Below are 19,465 nucleotides of genomic sequence, written 5' to 3'. Positions count from 1 at the left end.
ACTTAATTCCCTGCCACCACCTTGGAAGTCTTCTACCACTGCAGTGAACAATCATTATGTTATTTATTGCTACATAAGTATGCTCCTGGAAGATAAATTGTCTTAAAGTATAGCTCCATGTCTTAGAACTTTTGATCCAAATCAGTCTTAACCACAGCTGCCGTAATAGTAACAAGCTTTATTATGACCATCCATTTTGGTTTTTATCCTGTTATGTCAGAGGGATAGAAGAAGTACTGTTGCAACTTGTTTATTTTGTTTTGAAGTTGTGGGGATGTTCTTGACTGTCCTTGCGTATGGAAATGAAGCTAACAATAAAGAGGAGAGCCAGAGGCTACTGAGGCATGGGTATGAAGAGAAAATGCAATGGAAGCAAGCTAAATGAATTAAATAAGTTCTCAGTGTAGTTAGGGAAAAAGAATGAGGTGGGGGGAAGCTGAAGTAGGATAAAAAGACAAGTGAGAATGTTTATAACACAGGGAATAAGGACCACTTAGAGAATTAAATTGCGTAGCAAACCCAAAATCTTTAGTCTTTATATTGAACGTAATATTTCATGGTTAAGTAGCTGTTTATCATCATGAACCTTGAAGCTCCGTTAAGAAAAAACGCATTCCGTTTGGTGATGTGATGTTAATTCCTAAAATAATTTCCCAAGAGGATAAATTTTTTCCCTGTATGATGGTAAAATTTCAAGAATATTTTTTTTTCTGCTGGGTTCCTCCCCTAATACAGCATCTTTTCAGATTACTGATTTGAGTTTTGGGGTGTGTGTGAGGTGCCAGCATCCTAATGTTCTAAATGAATGCTCTGAATCAACTATAAACTAATCGAGCAAATCATGTCAGCATGAAAAGCATAAATCTGTTAATGTGAAAGTGTATGAGATTACTTAATGTAGAGAAACTTGCACAACTTAGTAATGTGGTGTTGTGTGTTTTTGTTTTTGTTTTTTCCTGCAGATGCCCTCCTCGAACTTTTTTACCAGCACTGTGCAAGATTTTTCTCGATGAAAGTGCTCCAGACAATGTATTGGAAGTAACAGCTCGTGCCATAACGTATTATCTGGATGTATCAGCCGAATGCACCCGTAGGATTGTGGGAGTGGATGGAGCTATCAAGGCACTTTGTAATCGTTTAGTAGTTGTTGAACTTAACAACAGAACGAGCAGAGATTTGGCTGAGCAGTGTGTGAAGGTATTTGTAGTGAAGAACCTTCTGTTTTTAAGAAGGAGCTGGAAAATTTGCTGTTTCTGAAGAGCTTCCTCATATTCTAATGCTATTTATTTTATTAAAATGTGAAGCAAAAACATAGAGTATGATAAAAGTGTACATGTCAGTGGTGCTGCTTATCTTTACTATCAGTCTGGTGCTCTTCAAAGCTGAGATTCCTTTAAAAAAAAAGTATAGAAAAAGAAACAAAAAGTATTAGAAGAAAGTTTTCCTGTTTATCTTACATGATTAGTATACTAAGGGCTAATTTTATGCTAAACAGGGAATGAAGAATTGCTCCAGATATAGATAAATTACCTGCTGTAAAAAAATTGTCTGCTGTTTCTTCAGTAGCGCTAGACGGAGCTCCTCTGCACCCTTGTGAAGTTTTCAGAAAAATTCACAAGACCCTTAAAATCTCTTGACCATGTGATAGCATATAGTTTGAGTCCTTGATTACCATGGCATCAGACTTGATGCATGTATTTTCTATTTACTATTTCTAGTCTACTCAAAAGTACATCACTGAAGTAGTGGAGTAACAGTACTCTTGGAAGTTTCAGAGTTCTCAGTTGTTTGTTATCCAAAGACTTAATTCTCCCAGGAAAAGATGCTATTACCTAGCTGTCTCTCATGAACACCTGTTATGACCATGCTACTGGGGGGTTTTCTTGTATTTGCTCCTGTATTTTTGAAGAAAACTGTAACTACTAACTTTGGCCCCTTCTGGGTGTTGAGGAAGAGAGAGGTTTTTTGTTCTGTTGTTTTGTTTTGTTAACTATTCTGTAGATGGATATGAACAAATAACTGACTTTTTAAGTGTACTTAATTCTAACTAAATGTCATTTTGTCATAGGTGTTAGAATTAATCTGTACCCGTGAGTCAGGAGCTGTGTTTGAAGCTGGAGGGTTGAATTGTGTTCTGACATTCATTCGTGACAGTGGACACCTTGTTCATAAAGATACTTTGCATTCAGCTATGGCTGTAGTATCCAGACTCTGTGGCAAAATGGAGCCTCAGGATTCTTCATTAGAGATCTGTGTGGAATCACTGTCTAGTTTATTAAAACATGAAGACCATCAGGTAATGTAATAGTTGGCTCAATATGCTGTGAATTTAACTTCCATTGTGTTTAATAAATGAACGGCTAGGTATTTTTATATAGCCTCCACAACTATATGTTTACATAGTAGTTGTTATATTTGGATATTATAATAGTTTCCTTTACAGTTGTGATGACAAGAGGATAAAAATACTGCTTAGCATTTGACTCCAAGCACTATTGTGTGAATATGATCTTATTTAACCTCTGAAAACTTTATTGAAAAATATCCTGTAACTTTTTTCAGTGCCTTTTGAAATATTTTCTGAAGTAATTTTTGTTCTATGTCTGCACCTCAGTCACTATTAAATTGAGCATAAATAAGAGACAAAAATCAATTTGGTTTGTTTTTCTTTTGCCAAGCTAAGAGAAGCAATAAAAACATCCACAATCAATGCTAAAATATTACATTGGAAGCCAGCTTAAATGGTACTATTATAGATGCAGCACCACTTCTTTATTGCAGTTTTATTAACTTGAGATGAAGTAGTTCTTGTAAAATCTAGAAAATGAATCCTAGAGGAATTATCTTCGTACTAGTAGGATCCTTTTGTGTATGTCATGCTAATGCTTTGCAATAGCTATTTAGCCAAATTTGTGCTGTACCCTGGCCAGGCTGCTCGTCCATACCATTCTCAGTCCCCATTTTGACCCCACCTCTGTCTTCATTCCTTTCTCTACACCCACCTCCCCACCCCCCCAATCTGGTTTATTAAGCACATCATATTGGGGAGACTAAATCTTTTTGCCTGTGAGCTAAATTTTTAAAATATATTTTTAGATCTTTTTGAAAGACCCAGTTGGCAGGGGACTGTCACACTAGGCATTTTGGAACAAGCTACCATGATTTTTAGACATTGTGTAACTTTATTAAGTCTGATCCTCTCAGACAAGCTAATCCTGAAATTTAGACCCTAAGTCTGTAGCATTTTAACTGTTTCCCAATTTATAATGTGTTTGAAAGAAAGCAGTTGCTGGGGCTGTTGGAGATCTGAATGAGAGTTCAAATTAACTTAATCTTTTAGCTGTTAAGCTTTAAGATAAGTGTGTTTAAAACTGGAGTAACCCAGATGATAATAAGTAAATCCGTACCAGTATCCTTGAGAAACGTGTTTTGTGTGAAACAAGTCTCAGGATTTACAATGAGTGTTGATATGTATTATGGATTTGCCCAGTAACTTCCTTTGTAAAGTTTTGTTGTTCACCCCCCTAAACGCTATATTGGATTTGGTCACTTTTTCTGTGGGCTGCCAGTTAGTAACATCACTTGAGGGAAGAGTTCAGACCAGATAAATGTGGCCCCGAGAAGAGCTTATCTATAAGTTTGTTTTTCTTAACCTTTCTACTAAACTTGCAGTTTGTGAGAAGAAATGTAAATACCTTCCACAGTACTCTCTTGCTTTGTAAACTGATGCCACTAATGTGGTGTGTTAAATAAGCTAAACCTTTCTTGTGTACTTCTGACAGAGCTGTTCTGGGAAAAATCCATAAGGTATATACAGATTACGTAAAGATTGGCAGAATTGTTTATCCATCGTGCTGTCAAAGGACTGGAACAAATGCCAGAGGACATAAGTAGTAACCATTACAAGTTACAGAAAAAATCCCGTGCAAAAGAGTACTGGTAAATCAGAATGCTTGGCATGCAGGGACCATGCCAGAAGTTTAACATGCTTTGCATTTATTCAAGAGAAACTTTGTTTTTCAAGTTCTTGCAAACTTAATGGAGATTTAAGATTTTATCTTCATGAAGTCTGGCTAATACTCTAATCTTGTTCTGTGTGTTTTGATGAGTAACTGTATTTAAGCCCTTGGTATGTGATAGCTGACAATCATTTTGAAAATGGGCTGTGCTAGAAGTTGATGACATTTTAGGGAGTAAGAACTGTAGTAATTTTGGTAAAGAATAAGTTTGGTTAAGTAAGTTAAGTAAGTAAGTAAAGTAAGTTTGGTAAAGAATAGGTATTTCTGGTTTTTTGTTTTGTGGGTTTTTGTTTTTGTTTTTTCTTGACACCAGTCTGGCTTGCTACTGCACATCTACGAAAGCAAATGTGTCAGAAGCAGCTCATCTTGATATGCCTATGCAGACCTCCTGATCTGAAAGATGGAGACACTTTTAGAGTATAGTTGAGAGAGATGTTAAAAGCCAAACTTCCCTCTCTTTTCAACACTGACATGAAAAGAAGTTGGATCCTTTCCTGGGCAGTAGGTCAGCAGTATTTTTTGCTGGATTGTTAAGAGGATCATCAGTAAGCCTTGTTTCCACAGTGTCACTGTGTTGTGTTTTTTTTTTCTTTAGTGACAAACCTGAATTTGGGAGTTTGTATTTTATTGTCACAAAAATACTTGCATATCCCTGGGTCAGGTGCTCAGTGGACAATCTGGGTTATCAAAGGGTGAAATCTGCTTTTCCCAGTTTGTCCTATTTTTAGGCTTGGTCCAATTGAAAAAATTCTTTTACTTATGAGAAGTATGTAGACCTTTAAATACAACTTTTAACTATCAAACTTCACTGTCAGTTTAATACTTTGAGAGATCTGAGTTGGTGCCTCAGCTAATGGCTTGTTTGATAGCATTTCTTTTAATAGAAGGCATCAAATTAATATCATTCTAATATTAGCATAATATGAATTATAAATATAGAATTATAACATATTAGAATATGTTATATTCTATAAATACAGAAGATAATTTAAATATTTCTTTGCGGTTTTATCTTCATTGTCCTTTGAGGAATAAATTTGAAATTCACTATATGTGTGAAAGTCAGGAAGTACAACCTCATAGTACTTTTTCTTGGTGTTTTGTTTTTTTAAGTTTTCTTATTTGAAGGCTGCTTTAACAGTTTCTGACATCACAACAACCAGAAGGTTAAGCACTCCATATTTCAATACCAAGCCATGGATTGGTTTTGTGGTGTTTTTTTTGTTGTTGTTTGTTTGTTTGCTTGTTTTTTGTTTTTTTTCAAACTGTATTGTCAGAACAGACGATTGCTAGTGGGGATTATAAATAGTTGTGTTTCCTGTAAGAACAATATCTGTAACTAAAACCTGTTTTTAAAATGTGCTTCCAACATATATTAATTTGGCAATTTGATTATTAAACATGTTTTTCTGGATTGGTTTGGGGTTTTGCTCATATAAGGAGGTGCTCACAATGCTGAACTTTAGACAAAGAAAAATAGTCTCCTTGATTTCTGTATATCATCAATAGAGAGAAAGGAGGGGGGAAAAAACCCCAACAACAATACAGTCCTTCAGTGAGCAGTTCAGAGCACTGTTGGGTTCCGACTCGGAGTTTCTCGCTTAAAAAGCCTGTCTCCTCCATTCATTGACTTTGAAGGCAACCTGGGGAAATCGACTTCTGTGTCCTGTATTCTTGTGAATATCCCCTTAGCATCTTCTCATCTTCAGTAACAGATTTTTCATCTTTTCTCTTGCACTTCTTTCTTAGGTTTCAGATGGAGCTCTGAGATGCTTTGCTTCATTAGCTGACAGATTCACACGGCGTGGAGTTGACCCAGCTCCATTAGCTAAGCATGGATTAACTGAGGAGTTGTTATCGCGCATGGCAGCTGCCGGTGGGACAGCATTAGGACCATCTTCAGCTTGCAAACCTGGACGGAGTAGCACTGGAGCACCATCTACAGCTGCAGATTCTAAATTAAGTAATCAGGTGTCAACTATTGTAAGCCTGTTGTCAACCCTGTGTAGAGGCTCTCCAGTAGTAACACATGTAAGAAATCCTTTTATGCTACAGCTTTTTGTTCTCATAGGGTTTTTCCCTTCATGTAATTTAGTATATGCAAGATTTGTGTTGCTATTTTATATATAGATATATAGATTTATAGATTTTATTTATATATATACATGCACATACACATAGGTTATTTGTAAAGAGGGGAAAAAGGAAACATTTCATATGGAAATGAAACCCAGTTCTGATAGTATTTTCTAAAGCCCTGTATATTTTTTATTGTTCAGACTTTTAATTATTTCCAGGATCTCCTAAGATCTGAACTTCCAGATTCTATAGAAAGTGCGTTGCAGGGTGATGAGAGATGTGTACTGGATACCATGCGGTTAGTAGATCTTCTTTTGGTGCTACTGTTCGAAGGGAGAAAAGCCCTGCCAAAATCCAGTGCTGGATCTACAGGCAGAATCCCAGGATTGCGAAGACTGGATAGTTCTGGGGAACGTTCTCATCGGCAGCTGATAGATTGCATCCGCAGTAAGGATACTGATGCACTAATAGATGCTATTGACACAGGAGGTAAGCAAAAATGCTTTGAAAAAGAGAATGAGATAAATAAACTTTATTTTTATAATCTATGGTACCTAAGTAACAAGTACTTAGGTAGTACCTTGAAATTCTTTATATACGAGGTCACTTGTTTTGTTAAACAACAACAGGTCTTGTTAGTAATAATTCCTATGCTACTTTTTTTTTTTAATTGCAATTACGGGAATAAATGCTTCCCTAGAATTATTGAGGATGCTTAATTTTTTTTAAGACCTACCATTTATTTAAAGAACACTGATGAAATTTAATTTGTAATTCTGGGAGCTTTAATTATTTCATTTAATTGTATCTTTCAGCTTTTGAAGTCAATTTTATGGATGATGTAGGACAAACTCTTTTAAACTGGGCCTCAGCTTTTGGAACTCAGGAAATGGTAAATTAGTTTTACAGAATCTTAAAAAATTTGGTTGTTTATGTAAAGAAAGATAAGAAAAATAGTTTCCTTTTTCTTGTTTAACAGGTAGAATTTCTCTGTGAAAGGGGTGCTGATGTTAACAGAGGTCAGAGGTCATCCTCATTACATTATGCAGCATGTTTTGGAAGACCTCAAGTAGCAAAGGTATGATTTAAACTGACGCTGTTAAAAAGCCTTACATACTGACTTTTTGCCTTGTTCTGTACAAAATGTCTTTGATGCAATATGTTTAACATGTGCACTGTCAAATATTTACATGTTCTTTACAGTGTTTATCAAAATACAATTTTTTTGTTATGATAGGGCAGTAATATGAATAAAAGTAGTTTTATATTAGCTCTACAGATATAAAAAGCACGTAATGTTCTAACTTTGCTTACAAACATGAGAAGTGTAGGAAAGATGTATGAAAAACATGTTTACTACTTTGGAAGAAGGAATCTTAATGTTTTTTAATATTTAAAAATATTTGTTCTCAGACTCTCTTACGACATGGTGCAAACCCTGATTTGAGAGATGAAGATGGGAAAACTCCTTTAGACAAAGCTCGCGAAAGGGGGCACAGTGAAGTAGTAGCTATTCTTCAGTCTCCAGGTGAGTGCAGTTTCTAATTCCATACCCTTGCTAGTAGAAATGCTTATATATGTTAAGTAATTCAATTTTAGAATTCTGCTCTATAAGATTCATTTAAAAAAAAAATAGTATTTTGTGACTAACTTTCCTTAACCTTTAAAGTACATATAAAAACTTTTAATATTTTAGATGTTCTTAAGGGATGGGGATTATCAGAGAAACTGCTGACTGCGCATGAGTCGTGCCAGGGGTCCTGTTCTTCAGCTGTGGAATGGGCCTAGACTGGGATTTTGCTGTGGGTTCAGAGGATGTCAGCCTTGGTAGCTTCTCTGGCATCCTTTCTTTCTACATGGGAACTATACTTTACCTGTTCGTGAGGCTTTTGGAGCCACAGGTCGTTATGTGTTCATATTTAGTTCACTTCAAGGACTTTGAGTTCCTCCTATGAGCGGTCTTTGGTGGTACTGGGTATCAAACAGTTTTCTTCAAGAAGTCTTGCACGTGTAAATTTTATATTTTTAGGAATGCATATTCCTGTTCAGGTAATTAGATGTTAGTAAATAAAACTCCTGTGTTTATTTGAAGGGTTTTTTTGTTTGCTTGGTTGGTTTTTGCCATTGAACATTTTCGGGGGAAAAAAATATTTTCTAGGGGACTGGATGTGTCCTGTTAACAAAGGAGATGAGAAGAAAAAGAAAGATGCAAACAAGGATGAGGAAGAATGTAATGAACCCAAAGGAGATCCAGAAATGGCACCCATATACTTGAAAAGATTATTGCCTGTGTTTGCACAAACATTTCAACAAACTATGTTGCCTTCAATAAGGTAATAGACATGATAGACAATTTCCCTGCATATTTTGAATTCCTTAATACACTATTAAAAAAGCCAAGGTGGAATTTTTTTCAGTAAAAATTATAACACCTAAAAGTTTAAGTAATGCAAGTGACATGTAAAAATATTTATGTTTGAATAGAAGTGGTGGTTTGAAAAGTGTTGCAAGTCTAATTTTTACTTAGTATTTTAAGTAGTATTTTTTTCCTTTCTGGGGAAGCGGTGTCTTGGAAAAAATACCATTAGTTAGTCAGAAGTGGGAGAGAGAAGCATACTCTTGACTATAGTAGCATGATGAAAGAGTACTATGTTCACAGGGTACCTTGTATAGACCGCATATAGTGTGTATTTGGTTACACCTGCTTGTAAGCCACTATAATGAAAGCACTAATTTAAGAGAGGAAAACTAATGAAGTGGTATCAAGATACATTCATTGGAAAATCGTAAAGACTGGAAAAAGCTGTTTTAGAAGGCTTCCTAACAGCTTAAATGTTAATCAACTGGAGAAGATGCCTCTTACTGAGAGAATTAAAAGAATGTAATCTAATGTAATACTTAAAAAGGAGTACTGTGGGTGGCATAGTGGTTGTGATAAATTGCGTCTGACCATAACCTCTCAGCCTTTTACACTACAAATACAACATATGCTTAATCTCTTATTTGTGTTCCCGGTGTTTATAGGTATTTTGAGGGGTGAAAATACAAGATAAAAAGGGACTCTAGTGGAGAGAGACTCTACATGAGCTGATGATAGGAAGCTTGAACTAGATCATTCTAAATGAAGGAAATAAGAAACTATGTTAACAGTCTATGTGTGATTAACTGTTGTTGCAGATTGTGGAAGGAAGTAGTTGGCTCTCTGTATTTTAAAGTTTTCTTTATGAATCAGGTAAATCATGTTTTTAAAAGTCAGTCAAATAAAAATTCAGCTTTAACCATACAGAAGTGATTGGCTTCCAAATTAATTGTAGTTCTTAATATGGAAAGCTGCATGATCTAATAATAATTTTAGACTTTAAAACTCTAGGGATCTCACCAAAACATGGAAGTGTGTGACAGAAATGGAAGGCTGGATACCTGGGAGGAAGATGAAGTGTGCAGAAGTGAATTGCCATCACTAAGAGTGTATAAAGACAGAATGTAAATAGGTTTACCTAGAGAAGGGTTGAGGAAAGAAAAATGTTAGACTCATAGTGCTGTAGAATTAAAGAAGATCAGTAGGTGAATTATTCTTAGAGATAATGTAGGACTTACTAACGATAACCAATTTTGCTTCCAATAACCAGAACTGGAACTCATTTAAAAAAAATTATTTTGAAAGCATGCATACATGTAGTGCAAAAGCAGTTTTATCTTGAACCTTTTTGTTGCTTTGATTACTGCTTGCTTTATCTTTGTAAGAATCTTTTTTTTTTTCTATGATCTTTTTTTAAAGGAAAGCAAGTCTTGCCCTCATTAGAAAAATGATACATTTTTGTTCTGAGGCGCTGCTGAAAGAGGTTTGTGACTCTGATGCTGGCCACAATCTGCCCACGATACTGGTTGAGATAACAGCTACAGTTCTTGATCAAGAGGTAGGAAGAAAAAAAATGTCCTTTTATGAAACCAGTGCACAAAAGGGGGTTAGGGTCATTGATTCCACCTACTTATTAACAACTAACCCTAAAGTGTTTATAGCATCCATCTGTGACCACGTGTGAAGTTCAGCATGTAAAGATATTTTTAAGTAAAGAGATCTCCTTTATTATTTCCTTTCCATCCCAATGTATTACAGGATGATGATGATGGACACTTGCTAGCCCTGCAAATCATAAGGGATTTGGTGGATAAAGGTGGTGATCTTTTTCTAGACCAACTGGCTAGACTTGGTGTAATTAGTAAAGTGTCAACTTTGGCGGGGCCGTCATCTGATGATGAAAATGAAGAGGAGTCTAAACCTGAGAAAGTAAGTACAGAATTGATAGCTTTATTTGTTCCTGTAAAACCAACACTTCTAGTACAATTTTCACTATTATGAAAATGACTAGGGGAAGGTAGTTAGGTTATTAAATTAATGCTTATCGTGCACCACTTGTTTTAATTGTTTTTGTTGTTGTTTTCTGTAACTTCATTTTCTGTTAGAATATTATTATCTGCTGAATTTTCCTATTCATACTTAGTTGTGGTCAAGTTGATTGACACTTGTTTTTGTCTGGTGTTTTGGAAATGAAACGAAATGAATCCTTTCTGAACAGAGTGCATCTCTTTCAATGTACATGCATCAAATAATTGCAGATGTTTTAAACATTGTTATGGAATATATTAAAAATATAAGTAAGAAAATAATTTTCTACATAATGAAAACCTTAAGTGCATATTGAAGTTATTTACCAATTTCCAACAGTCATGTTACTGACCCATCAGATGAACTGAATGGACAACAGACCACTTCTATTATCCATTCAGTTAAGATTTATATAGTTAAGCCTTAAGTGTATAGGTAAGCTTTTTTTAGTGTGGGTTTTGGGTTGTTTGGGGGTTTTTTGGTTGTTGGGGGTTTTTTTGTTTTGTTTTGGGGTTGGGTTTTTTTTTTCTTTAGTGTTAAGTTTTTTTAGTGTTTAAACATTAAAAACCTGTCTGAACATGGTCCTGGACAACTGGTTCTGGGTGGTCCTATCTGAGCAGGGGTTTGTACTAGGTGGCCTCCAGAGGTCCCTTTCAACCTCAACCATTTTGTGATTCTTTTCTCACAATACAAGTTTTGAACAGAGGTGGATGTCCCAGTCAGTAGGCTGTTGTTATTGTTGAGTAGATAAATCTGTATCTGAAAGGAAACTTCTTAACAGTATCGTTCTCTATTAAAGAATACTTCTAAAGATACATTTTACAGACAGAAGAAATATAGTTCCTATACTTTTGGTTTGAGTAATTCTTTTTCTTCTCAAGCCTTTTTAAAATGTCTGTGTGTTGTGTGTTGTTTTTTATTGGTTTTGAGGTTTTTTAACAGGTTGGGTTTTTGTTTTAATACAATTTTATTGCAGGAGGACGAACCACAGGAGGATGCTAAAGAACTGCAACAGGGTAAACCATACCACTGGAGAGACTGGTCAATCATTAGGGGAAGGGACTGCCTCTACATCTGGAGTGATGCTGCAGCCCTGGAGCTATCTAATGGTAGTAATGGATGGTTCAGATTTATCTTGGATGGAAAACTGGCCACAATGTATTCCAGTGGGAGCCCTGAAGGAGGATCCGATAGTTCAGGTAGTCTCTTTACAATTCAAGTCCAAGTTAAGTTTCATGACTGTTATAGTTGTGTATATAATTTGATTGGAGCTATTTTGTTTTGCAGGAATTGGCTTACTAAATAGTAAAGGATGTAAACAGGTGGAAGGTGGTCAGTTAATTGTGGTGTTTTTTTATCAGATAGCATGTGACCATAACTTTACTTCCTTGGCGAATTGTGTTAAGTAAACATATTGCCAGTAAAAGTGTATTGACTTCGTTTTGTTTTGATTCTTCTCCATGCATACTTAATTTTTTCACCCCAGTCATTAAAAGCACTTTGTGGTGGCCATCCCAGGAAAAGCAGGTTGAAATGGCCATTTGTTGTTTGCTTCCAGCTAGCAGAATGAAATTGCATGTGTTTGAAGACAAAGTAATGGAAGGTTTCTCATTGAGACTGGGAAACAAATTACAGTGTCTTAATTGTTTGTTGGAGAGAGGATAAGGGAACAGACCTTATGCACTGGCAATGCACAGGTGGTTTTGATTTTCTGTACAGAATACACAACTTGTTCTGGATGCAGAAACAACCCTCCTTTATGGTTTCATCTTTTTTGCAACAGTTCATGCATTTATGAACCAGCAGACATAAAATGCTTTGCAATATTATTATGTTTTCAACAAGCCATTGAGTGAAATAACAGAACATATTATGATTCAGGGTAGAAATGAAATGCGAATGACTTTATTAATCAATTTTGGGGCATGAAGGCAAAATGTGATATAGTGTGTTTCTAGATTATAACACAGCTGGAAGCCATTTCTAGATATTTTTTTTGGTGGTCAGAAAATGTATCTTTGCATTCTTTTTAACAAGACTAATACCTTAAAAAGTAAATATTTTCTGTGTTGAGATACTTGTTTATCATATGATACAATTTTAAGAAGATCAGTGAGGTTAATTTCTTAAATCCTCATAGCCCCTGGATGCCAATTCTGCTTTCTTCCTTCCAAATGATGTGGGTGTAGGGATAAGACTTTCTTATTCCTGTGCAAGATGAGTGGAATGGGGACAGCTCAGATGAATTTAGAGTGAAGAGAACTTAAAAGAAGTCAGATTGAGAATTTAAGAAGATGTGTCTCTTTGTATCAGTCTTTTAAAAAAGATTTAATAAATCCCAAGTTTTTGAACAAGATACCTAGCATGGATATTATGGAAGGGAAGGAGCTAAACTAGGATTAAATGAAGCTTCTTGCAGCTTTTTGTCAAATAGACATCTACTAAGAGTGCTGACATTGCAGTGTAATTTGCTTGACCTTTAACCGTTAGCTCTAAGCGTGTGCAGCAGCCTCTCTTACTTAAGCGATAAGAAACTAGTATTTGTTAAGTTTAACTAAAATTACTACAGTACAGTATAGACTCAGAATAGTATCTTTAAGTCCTGAACTATACTATATGTTCTGCTGTCCTAAATCATTACTGATTAATCTCATGGTATACTGTTTAGTAACTTCACAACTGGCAAGAACACAGAGGGTTGAGTAATGGAATTTGTTAGTGTGTTTCACTTGATGAAAGTTGGGGCAGGAGGGGGAAATATATATACTATGAACATTTTTGGAAGGTCTGTACTCACCCCTCTCCACATTAGCTTAATACTTGGGGTTTTTTTAATTTTTAGAAAAAATTAAAAAAATAAAAGTTCAATGCAAAAACTGAAATTTAATGGTAATTCTGAAGCCTTAAGTGAGTTTCAGAATTCCCAACCATGTATAATCATTGCACTTTCAGTGTGACATGCTATATAATAAATTTGTTAAAATATAATTATGGAAATTTGGAAAGGTTTCAGTAACAGAATTTTAATTTTGCATATGAAACTTCAAAATTCTTTTTATAAACCTTCTCTCTGGATGCTATGAATTTTAAGCAATAAAGAATGTTATGTCTCAAGAGTGCATATTTATCTTTGCATAGAGATTATTTATTTTTTTATTATACAACAATAAAAATGGCAAATTTAAAAAACCTAGAGCATAAGTCATTGCAGCAAAAGGAAAACAGCAATTTGGCAAGTGCATGGACTACAAAAGTTGTATTTATCAAAACAGTATGCTGAAATATGAGGATACTTGTTAACTTTGAAGTTGAGATGTAATCTTTACGTTAATGAGGTTATTGCATTTTTATTTTATATGGAATTTTTATTTTTAAAATTTTTAATTTAAAAAAATTTAAATGAGCTCATCAAATTTTCTGGAATTATGCTAATTAACATTTGAAATATAGTGTACAGCCTTTTAATTACTACAATATCAAAATATAATTTAATTAAAACTGACATAGTTGTTTAGAATAATTTCAGGCTAGATTACCTACATATCCAAAAAGTAGGATATGATCCTGTTTGTCATCTGTTAAAGATCTCCATATAAATATTAGCTTTTAATCAAGTCTCATGTGGTGCCATTAGATTTTTTTTTTAATTTCATGTTTTTCTCAGAGATATAGAGGTCCTTAAAATTTCTGTAATTACTAAAAAAGGAATAGGAATATTTGCATTATGACTTGAATTAGCATAATGTCACTGTATTAAGTAATGTAATTATGGCTTTCTTACCTTCTCTGAGGTGAATGTAGAGATTCTACAAAGGAGATAAATAAAAGTTTTAGTATAGCTTATAAAACATTTTTTTGGGGTGCCTTTGACACTTAATCTGGGCAAATAGCTATTAGCTCAAATTTACTTTTAGCACATGTTGATAGTCAGATTCAAAGTTTTGTGAACTTTTTTCTGTTTTTTTATATGGCTTCAACATCTCTTCTCTTGCTTTAAGCTGTGAAATTGAGTGCTGTTTTCCTGTTGGAGGATTCATTTAATTTCCTATTTCTAAAAACTCACTTTTGAAAATAGTTCATGCTGGCTATAATGAGATAAATTATTTTTGCAAGACTAAAAGTTTATCATGGATTTCTTTGATCTTCCTATTATAACTGTACAGATGAATTAATACACCTGTCAATAGCACCATTCAGAAAGTTGCATTGTCCTCTTTGATGCGATCATGGAATAAATAACGGTTGAAGTACAGAAATATACTGGGAAGAAATTTAGAACACTTTAAGACCCTTAATTTCAAACTTAATTTTGCATTGAATATACTCAGTTGTTTTGCTCTTGAAAAAAAAAGAAGTTTGAGATGTGATGGTGGAATCAATTGTTGGGAAAAAAAAAGTTTGTTTCTTTTTAAATAGAAAGTAGGAGTGAGTTCCTTGAGAAGTTGCAAAGAGCTCGAAGCCAAGTAAAACCATCTACCACAAGCCAGCCAATTTTATCGGCACCGGGGCCAACTAAACTTACTGTGGGAAACTGGTCACTCACCTGTTTAAAAGAAGGAGAAATTGCTATTCACAATTCCGATGGTCAGCAAGCTACAATACTGAAAGAAGATCTGCCAGGCTTTGTGTTTGAATCTAACAGAGGAACAAAGCATTCGTTTACAGCTGAAACCTCTTTGGGTAAGTATGTAGGTATGTGTTATGTGCAGGTAGGAGCAAGTGTATATGAGGTAGTTTTTCTGTTTGCTTGCCTTTCATACCTGTGAGAAATTGTGACTTTTCTAAAAATATGTTGCAGGGTCGGAATTTGTGACTGGCTGGACAGGCAAAAGAGGCAGAAAGCTGAAATCTAAACTGGAAAAGACAAAGCAAAAGGTTGGTGGGCATCTGTGAATTTTATACTTAGAATTTAATTGAGTTTGTTTTATAACGTATTTATGGAGTTGTAGTTTCCTCTTAGAGGATTAAAATCTTCTCTGATTTCAACGAGACACAATTTTATGCTAAGCTTGAAGGGGAAAACTTCACTCAGAGCAAAGCATTTCTGCATGTGCTTTTATCCAGCAGTCTTAGTAAACTCTGTGCTCTTCTAGAGGAAAACAAATTTTCTGTTAAAAATGTAAGGAAATCCAATCCTCCTGACATACATTTGTATAATTCTGTAGGTTTTTCTTTCTTATGCAAAAAGAAAAGATGTTATGATCAATACTACAGTTGTATCAGAGGCATGTGTTACTTCTATTCACTACATTCTGATTCTAATTTTAGACTGGATATTGTGACAGATAGCGGGATGGAAGTGAACAGTCTGTATTGCAAGAGTTGTGGTAGTGAAGCAATATGTGTAAACACCCTCATTTTAGACTTCTCTAAAATTCTTATTTCTCTTCTCAAACTGAGGGGAAGAAAAGAGGAACTAAGAAATCAAGTATTAAGCTTTTTACAGAAACACAAAATAACAGTACATTCCGTGGCCAGCTGATGACAAGGACTCAAGCTAATCTTCAGTCTTGACCTCTCTTGCAGTTTCTAACAGTGCAGCTAATATGTTCTGTACCAAATATCTGCAGCATGTAAGGACACTTATATCTGAGGAAACGTGACACTAAGTTGAAAATTAAGATACTGTGTGAATGAGGATAGGTGGAATGATAAAAGGAAGGCAGTGCTCTGTCATACCTGAGATTGCACTATGTAGCTCCAAAGCTTGTGAAACATATTGTTGTAGGACACGTGATGATAATGAAAAGGAAATATTTTTGGGGAAATTTCTTATAAGCAAAATGTTGTTAAACAAGACTTATTTTATCAAATCTGTATCTTGTATGATCCATACTTTGTAGAAAAAGTAATTCTTAGTATAAGGGCACATAAGGACTTTTTCTATGAATTTAAGGAATGTGAATAGGGCATTCAGGAACCATACAAAACTCCCTTAATCTTACCTCTAAAGATACTACCAGATCCGTGATACAGTTCTAAAGAAACAGATTTACAGATTGAGAGTCCTGTATTTTCTCCTACCTTTGTGCTGTAATTTAATACATGATGGTAAGCTTATTTTCTGTAAGTTTCAGTAAGCTTCTGTACTTTCCTATTTATTTCTCCTGTACTTTTATCCTTTCACAACTTTTGTGTTTCATGATGTATGATAGGTTTTGGTTCTTCCCTATTTGTTTGTGTCTGTCATGGATTTCTTTAAGAAAGATGACCAAGTTTCTAGTATCTTGGCGAATGATAATAGTCTCGTTACAGTAAGGTATGACTTCTGATTATCGAAATCCATTTGCAGGTACGCACTATGGCCAGAGATTTATATGATGATCATTTTAAAGCTGTTGAAAGCATGCCTCGAGGAGTAGTTGTAACACTGAGGAACATAGCAACACAGCTAGAATCTGCATGGGAACTTCATACAAACAGACAGGTAAGTGTACCTCCTTTAATTTATAATGTGTGATGTCAGTGGAAATCATATGATAATGTTCAGACTAGTCTGTCATGATGTAAAGGAAAGTCGCGATATGTCTGTCTGAAACATGGGGGTTTTTTTAATGCATGTAATTCCTAGTTACGTCCTTTACTGGGACATTATTTTTCAAATGAAGCAAGTGGAAAAACTGTTACTTTGTTTCACCATAATTGTCTTTTTGTCTTCCAGTGTATTGAGGGAGAAAATACTTGGAGAGATTTAATGAAGACTGCTCTGGAAAACTTAATTGTACTGTTGAAGGATGAGAATACTATTTCTCCATATGAAATGTGCAGTAGTGGCTTAGTTCAATCATTGCTTACAGTTTTAAATAATGTGAGTTTATAGAACATAAGTCTCTGAAGAAAAACTTTCTTAAAAAAAAAAAAAAACAAAACAAAAAACAAAAACCCGAAACATAGGCATGTGCCTTAATTTAAAAATTCTATTATAAATGTGGCTTTTTCCCATCTTGGTGAAAATCAGGCAGACTTGCTCCAGTTAGTGGTCTACCCATTGAATATATGCTATCACAATAGATGACTTTAGTTCAAATAAGCCATTAAAAAACTCTTTAAATCAACAATGGTCAGTTCTAGTGGCTGATATCATTTAGCTTTTCACATACAGGTTTTAAATAGGGAATTCAGTGAGACTAAACAGATATTATTGCCGGTATGAAGAATGAATATATTGCTTTGTATTAGAAGTAACGTATATTGTTTTTTTTTTTTTCTCTTAGAATGTAGATTTAGATGTGAAACAAGACTGTAGTCAACTGGTAGAGAGAATAAACGTTTTCAAAACAGCATTCAGTGAAAATGAAGACGATGAAAGGTAAAAACAAAACCAAACCAAAAAAACCTTTGCATCTGTGAAGCAGTATGGTATGTTTAAAATAATTTAAAGACAAAGGAACTGTTCTTTCCATTTCAATTTGTCTTTCTCTGGAACAGAAAATTGTTCTTAAAAGACAACATCTGCTATTGAAGTAGCAATTAAATTTTACTGAATTACTTATCTGTAAGAGTCAACTATACTGAATGTACATCTGTTGACAAATATAAAGGTGACTTTTGTTTCTCACTGTGCAGATTAATATTTTTCTTACTGTGCTGTGACCATGTCACTAGAACAGGTGATATAATTAGAAATAGTATGCAGAGATATTTTTTACAGCTGGGTACTATTCTCTGAGATACTGTAGAATTTATTTTCTCTTTGTTGTGTGGTAACATAGTAACTGTTCACTTTCACAGTCGTCCGGCAGTTGCATTAATACGGAAATTGATAGCAGTGTTAGAATCTATTGAACGTCTACCTCTCCACTTGTATGATACACCAGGTTCTACGTATAATCTTCAGGTAAATGTACAGTAATAACAATATATCAGACTGAGTGATACACAATTGAATGTTATATGTGAATGTCAGGAAAAGTTACATGCATTAAGTCTGTATGAAACATATTCTTGTAAAGGTGGATAGAATTAGGTAAAGAACAACAAACTTTTTGACGTTTATTTCCTCTTAACACTTAACCTAAATGTTTGAGTGTTCCTCTACTGTCACTTTTACACTGTGAAGTGAAAGTAAATTTTGATTGAAGAGATAATGTGTTTGTTCTTTCTTTTGTCTTCAAGTATTGTTCTCTTTATATGGGAATAGGCCCCCTAGTAAGTGTGCTTACTTACTTGAATGAGCATTTTGTGGAAGGCAATTATAAGACGACTAGAGATGGGCTGTAATAGTTAAAAGGGTCCCTTCTAGGGCTGTGTGCTCGTTTGGTAATACAATACACCCACAAGATCAGCAGCTTCTTATAAAGGAAAGCTGCAATTTGCCTAAAAATATTACTTGTTTTTGTCCAGTTTGTGTGGAGTCTTAATTTTTTCTATTTGAAAGCACTCTTCAGGATTTTGCAAGATGGCAGTGAAGTGTGAATATTTCTGTTTTGACATTAAATTATTAGAAAATAGTTGCAGAAAGTTGTAAAAACACTGCTGCTATTGAATATTTTGAAAAAGCATTTTCAGTTTTTGTATTATTGTAGTTGCTAGTCTGCAAGATTTGTGAATAAAAGCTACGAAAACACATGAAAAGTGAGAAAATATTAGCTTGAATGTGTAATTGACTTATACGTTGACTGTCATATTAAAAAATTGTTTGGTTAATTGAAAAAATGGAGTACTAGGGAATTACTTTTTAAAACATTACATTAGAATATAGTTTGCTTAAGTTGCGCGATAAAAATACTTGATACACCACTAAAACTGTTGTAGTGAAATATATTGCTTTTCTTAAAATTACAAAATGTAACCAGAAAAGCTTATATTAATGTTTAGCTACTCTTTCAGATATTAACAAGGCGCTTGAGGTTTCGTTTGGAACGTGCCTCAGGGGAGACATCTTTAATAGACCGAACTGGTAGAATGCTAAAGATGGAGCCGTTGGCAACAGTTGAATCTCTAGAACAGTATCTCCTGAAAATGGTGAGCAACATACCAC

General features: G+C 34.6%; 1 protein-coding gene across 8 annotated transcripts in view; it reads left to right on the top strand.

Moving 5' to 3' along the window:
* Nucleotides 1–19,465, top strand: part of HECTD1 (HECT domain E3 ubiquitin protein ligase 1) — a 63,745-nt gene that overhangs the window by 18,163 nt on the left and 26,117 nt on the right. For 3 of the 8 annotated variants that reach the window (XM_072863746.1, XM_072863749.1, XM_072863742.1), the window contains exons 3-20: nt 963–1,197; nt 2,069–2,296; nt 5,769–6,050; nt 6,299–6,587; nt 6,914–6,990; nt 7,078–7,176; nt 7,512–7,626; nt 8,257–8,431; nt 9,877–10,015; nt 10,216–10,386; nt 11,462–11,684; nt 14,902–15,177; nt 15,284–15,360; nt 16,778–16,912; nt 17,147–17,293; nt 17,700–17,794; nt 18,217–18,322; nt 19,315–19,449. In XM_072863746.1, coding sequence (XP_072719847.1) covers nt 963–1,197; nt 2,069–2,296; nt 5,769–6,050; nt 6,299–6,587; nt 6,914–6,990; nt 7,078–7,176; nt 7,512–7,626; nt 8,257–8,431; nt 9,877–10,015; nt 10,216–10,386; nt 11,462–11,684; nt 14,902–15,177; nt 15,284–15,360; nt 16,778–16,912; nt 17,147–17,293; nt 17,700–17,794; nt 18,217–18,322; nt 19,315–19,449 — 3,004 coding nt within the window. The remainder of the gene's footprint in view (nt 1–962; nt 1,198–2,068; nt 2,297–5,768; nt 6,051–6,298; nt 6,588–6,913; nt 6,991–7,077; nt 7,177–7,511; nt 7,627–8,256; nt 8,432–9,876; nt 10,016–10,215; nt 10,387–11,461; nt 11,685–14,901; nt 15,178–15,283; nt 15,361–16,777; nt 16,913–17,146; nt 17,294–17,699; nt 17,795–18,216; nt 18,323–19,314; nt 19,450–19,465) is intronic. The other 5 variants (XM_072863748.1, XM_072863744.1, XM_072863747.1 and 2 more) reach the window with 3 other exon arrangements.

Source organism: Ciconia boyciana, chromosome 6 (assembly GCF_034638445.1).
Source record: "Ciconia boyciana chromosome 6, ASM3463844v1, whole genome shotgun sequence".
NCBI lineage: Eukaryota > Metazoa > Chordata > Aves > Ciconiiformes > Ciconiidae > Ciconia > Ciconia boyciana.
This window is presented reverse-complemented; position numbering and strand designations above follow the sequence as displayed.